At 34.1% G+C, this 5,139-nt stretch overlaps 1 protein-coding gene across 1 annotated transcript; it reads left to right on the top strand.

The window, feature by feature from the left end:
- Positions 1-2,637: 2,637 nt before the first annotated feature.
- On the top strand, positions 2,638-3,839 carry LOC149231446 (beta-1,3-galactosyltransferase pvg3-like). The gene has a single exon (XM_089376301.1). It carries the CDS (start codon positions 2,683-2,685, stop codon positions 3,790-3,792), a length of 1,110 nt encoding a protein of 369 aa, XP_089232427.1. The 5' UTR covers positions 2,638-2,682; the 3' UTR covers positions 3,793-3,839.
- The last annotated feature ends 1,300 nt before the right edge of the window (positions 3,840-5,139 follow it).

The following is a 5,139-nucleotide window of genomic DNA, read 5'->3' as shown; positions in this document are numbered from 1 at the left end:
ACAACTTGGTATTGGTTTTGATGCATTTTGAAGACTTTGACTTTTAAGTATTTTTGGAGCCACCTAGATCAATTTCGGTGGTTTTGGTGCTTATCTTTTTGAAGGTGTGTTGTACTTGTTTTAACGATCATTATTTCTCTATGAACTATTTCGCTAGTTGATCAAGAATTCTTTCATATATATGTCTGTGTGTCTTTATTAGTTTAGTACTATTACTCTTCTCTTAAAGGCTCACCTTTTTCCCCTTCCAGTGAAAGAACCTTGATACATTCTGTAGTTGAACATTCCACAAGGCATACTTGTTTATTTAAAAGTACATGTACATTACTCTTGTGTGCTGACTATCGTAGCTAAGGAAAATCTCCAGGCCTTATTTCCGGAAGGGCTCCTATACCAAATGGTGTGAAGTCTAATTTTGACTTTTCATCAGAGAGACCCCATTGCATGTTGGTGGGATCCAACACCATCAACAGAGTTATACCTCCCTTCTTTGGTGATCTACGAGATCTTGATAAAAGAGCCTACTGAGTTGTCAATGTCTTCAATAATATCTAAATCCAAAAACTCTTTAGGTAGAGAAAATAGTCTGACCCATAAGGGGGCTGCGAGGAATTTCTCCTTCTCAGGGTTATCACATTCCCCCCAGAATGACATAAATAAAACTACATTGGTGTAAAAATAAGGTCCATTTTCAAACACTTTGGCCCTGTTTTCTAGGCTTGTTAAGATGGTCATAAAGAAGCCTTTGGCCCCCAGTTCCAGATCAATTTGACCTTTTGGCCACCACTTGTTGTAGATCCATCTTACCAAGTCTTTCTTTGAAGGCCATACACCTATAAACTTACAATTAAGGGATTGGTCATTCATATATTGTCTATATCCTTCTAATTTTTTGGGCCTTATCTCATATTTGGGATTGGTTGTTGCTTTAGGAAGGCAGCAAGATTTCTGTTGTGCTCCTAGAATTGTAGTGTCCCATGATTCTCTTCCTTCATTTGCGGCTGTAGATCCTCCTTCTCCAATAACATTCAAATGTTTTTCTCGAGTCACAAGCTCTTTGTACGAGGGGATCATGCCCCTCCCCACATGAACACTCATGTATGTAATTAGATTTAGTGGATGGAGTCCAATTCTAAAGATATTTCTCATCTATGGTTGTGCAATTATCTGATACAAATAAGGTTTGTAGAAAACTTGCTACTTAATCAAACCCTACACTTAACATTATTCAACTTTACATTCAAAATATATAATTATAATTAACCAAATATTTCTGGCCACTCTCTTCATTAATTGTAGTGCTTTCTGATCACTCTTTTCATTAATTATAATACTTATATCGTAGTAATATAAAAAATCTCATACTGCAAAATTCAATATATAAAATTCATAAAATAAAATATGTAATTTAACAAAAACCTTATAAACGAACCCTTTAAAGCACGCTTTTTATTAACTTAATTTGTGTGAATTATATTTCAACGCTTATACTTAATTACTTTATTTAATTACTCTGGTATATAAAAGATACTTAAAAACACTCTATAAAACCAATTCAAAATACAATAGATGGCAACTAGCAAAACAAGCTGCATTCTTATTAGTACAACACACTGCTACAACACCATTAATTTGAGTTACTCTAACCCAATCTCCTCTGCCTTTTTTCATATTTTAGCCAACAACATGTTGTCTTTTTAAAATACAATAGGTACATCCTTTTATATTTTAGCCTACAACATGTGTTTTTAAAATACAATATGTTCATTTTGAAAATATATTTTAAAATACATTAGGTTCATTTTGACAATATATTCCATTCTTTGTAGATACGAACTTTGATGGACAGTCGACTAAAAGTAGCACTAATATTAAATATTAAATAGTGTACAAATGAGTCATGAAAGAAAGGAATGGAATATAAAATAATTAAGTAATATATATTTATGTTTTAGTTATATATATATATTTTGAATGTGTAGTTTAATTAATAGATGATTTTTTCCTGACATTTTTTTAAAATTATTTTAATTGTATTGTAAATTTCTAACTAAAAAACCATTTAATTTTTTCCCTTAGAAAACCATTTCATTTATTAATTAGCGTATTTTTATTAAAAAAAATTATACACTCTCATAATTCAAAAGTATTTTTACCTCTGTGAACCAAAATTAACCCAAAAATACAACTGTATTATATTCTCTAGAATATTTACTGACCTCCCAAATATAAAAAATCAGTTGACACGCTTCTCAATCCATAGTCATGTGCCAACCAAATATCACTTTCTGAAGTTATCGATTACAATTCCATGTTTCACAAACTTCAGAGCACCTGAGGGATTTTCTATTGGAATAACCAAGGCCATAGATCCGAGCCTGGTCAATTCTGGGCCTTCATAATCCAAAATTTTACAGTCTGGTTGAAAAATGGCCGCGAACCCTGTAACGACTTCGTAATAAACAAAACCTTAAAAAACGGTCATAAAATAATTGTTGGGCATGCCAAAGCAAAGCCGTCGCCATTGCAGCGGGAGGAGGAAGAAAACGAAGTCCAAAGATCACTTACAATCCAAGTTCTATTATTTTATAACCTAATTACACGATTCCCTGCGTTACATCTAGGGCTTTGCCTTCTGTCATTTTCAATTGAATCTGAAATTGTTCTTCTTGTTGAGGGGCCATGAAAACCAGGAAAGATATCATGGGTTCCCCATCACCCAGGTCCACCACATCCATAATGAGGGCAGGAATACTGCTCTGCGCTTTGATACTCACAGGCCTGGGCTCTGTAATCATTTTCATGGACAGCAGAGACTTCAAAGAAATACTTCTCAGCAATACAATGTGGGCCAGAGAGCAAGACTCAGGAATTGCAGATTCGAATTCCACTATTGTTGTAAAATATGACAATGAAAGTTTGTCGAACATCAGTGTTCGAGGAGCCCAGATCTTCATCAACTGCACCTGCCCTGCATATGTTGAACCCAACAAAACAGGGGACTGCAGTCATGAGTCAGAGCTCAGTCCTCCCATGGAGAAGAGACCTGATGATGATCCTCGCTTCAGCATTCTGCTGGGAGTCCTCACTCGTGCAGATCTGTACGAGAGAAGGCATTTTCTTCGCATGGTCTATGGAATACAATCCACACCCCTAGCAAGAATTGATGTGAGATTTGTGTTCTGCAGTCTGTACAAGGATGACCAGAGAATCTTGGTGCCTCTGGAAATCATGAGCTACAATGATATCATAATCTTGGATTGTGAGGAGAACATGAACAATGGAAAAACCTATACCTATTTCTCCAGTCTGCCTGCCATGGGACTTCGCTACGACTATGTCATGAAAGTGGATGATGATATTTACTTTCGGTATGAGAACTTGGCTGAGTCACTGAGGCCTCTGCCCAGGGAAGACACTTACTATGGCTTTGTTATTCCCTGTGAAAGCCAGGATCCCTTCAGGGAATACATGGCTGGAATGGGGTATGCTCTTTCATGGGATCTGGTGGAGTGGATTCAGAGCTCTCCCATTGCCAAGAATAAGAGCGATGGGGTGGAGGATATGCTTATTGGGATCTGGTTGAATGAAGGGAACAGGGGCAAGAATAGATTCAATGCTAAACCTGCCATCTATAACTTTCCTGGAAGTGATATTCCTGCCTGTGCCCACGATTTGGTTCCTGAAACTGTTGCAGTCCACAAGCTCAAGGACAGAGAAACGTGGTTTCAGGTGCTGAAATATTTCAATGTTACGGCTGCAGTTAATCAGTCGAAGTTGTATCACCTGTGATTCCCGGCATTGCAGGTCTGGTGTGGACTGAAATTTTTAGATTTGGAAACCGGGAAAATGATTTGAGAAGAATGGGTAATGTGGGTGAGGAATAATTTGGTTTCTTGAAGAAATTTGGATCTCTCATTAATGGTTAGATTCTTTTGTAATATTTTGGTTATACTTATATCCCAATAAAATTCTAATGGGTTATAATTATTGCATCCTTATGTTGTGGCCATTGATTATATTTCTACTTCAGAAGATATAATTCAGTCGTTGGGTAATTATTCATTACATCGCTTAGTTTTCGGTATTTTTTAAGCATGTTTTGGTTCAAATTTCTTCAGCTTAAATTGAGATTTGATTGTATTTCATGTTCTTAAAGGTTAAGTTTATTGCTAAATATTTAAAATTGAGCTTGATTGTATTTCATGTTCTTCAAGTTTAAGTTTATTGCTGAATATTTAGGATCTTAGAGATATTGAATATTTAGGATCTTAGAGATATTGACGAAGTCAATTGTTTGAGCTCATTTATATGCCTAAAATTTATTGTTTTTCATCATTTCAGATTAAAATTTAAATAAACAAATTCATAAAATTCAACTTTGTACAAACAGTTAATCAAATTCAAAATTTATTTTTTTTTCCAACAAGAAAAAATAATTAAAACAGTACATATTTATGAAGGACATATCCTCCCGATAAACATTGTAATATCTACAACATGACTATATGGGTAGAAAATACTCAACTTAAATACAGCTGAACTGATATCTAATAATTACAATAGGTGTGAAACTATAAACTCTCTGCCACATTTGCAATATATCATAGAATTTCACCAAAAGATTCTATAAGATTCAGATCATTTACATGTTCTATAAATCACTACCCTTGCTCGTATGTTTTCTATACAAAATTAGAAACAAAATTTGTACACACTTTAAACAAAAAGAAACAAAAATTTTATAAAACTGAAATCTTAAAAAAAAAATTAATCAAATACAAATTTGAACCCCAAAAAAAATCAAAATCAAAATCATTTCATTTTTATCTGATCCTGGTCAGGCAATTTGAAACCATAAACAGTTTTATTTTCTCTTCTCATCTCATTTCATTTATTTATTTATCCAAAAGATATCCATATCTAATAAGACTGCAGCAAGAAAAAATTGAATGGGGAAAAATATATATTCTTTCCATATAATAACTTTCTAATCATTTTGATGATTTCATCTTTGCATGCCATAATTTTCGAACAATCTGTCCAATATCATCCACTCTTCATAACTCTGTAAATAACCATATACTCAAAATAACAAGGTTTATGTCTGGTATTCAAGATGTGCCCACTTGGATTTCG

Source organism: Pinus tabuliformis, chromosome J (assembly GCF_031772625.1).
Source record: "Pinus tabuliformis cultivar Carrire ecotype Pingquan chromosome J, CPIR1, whole genome shotgun sequence".
NCBI lineage: Eukaryota > Viridiplantae > Streptophyta > Pinopsida > Pinales > Pinaceae > Pinus > Pinus tabuliformis.
Note: the sequence above shows the minus strand (reverse complement) of the source record. Positions and strands in the feature narration are given on the sequence as shown.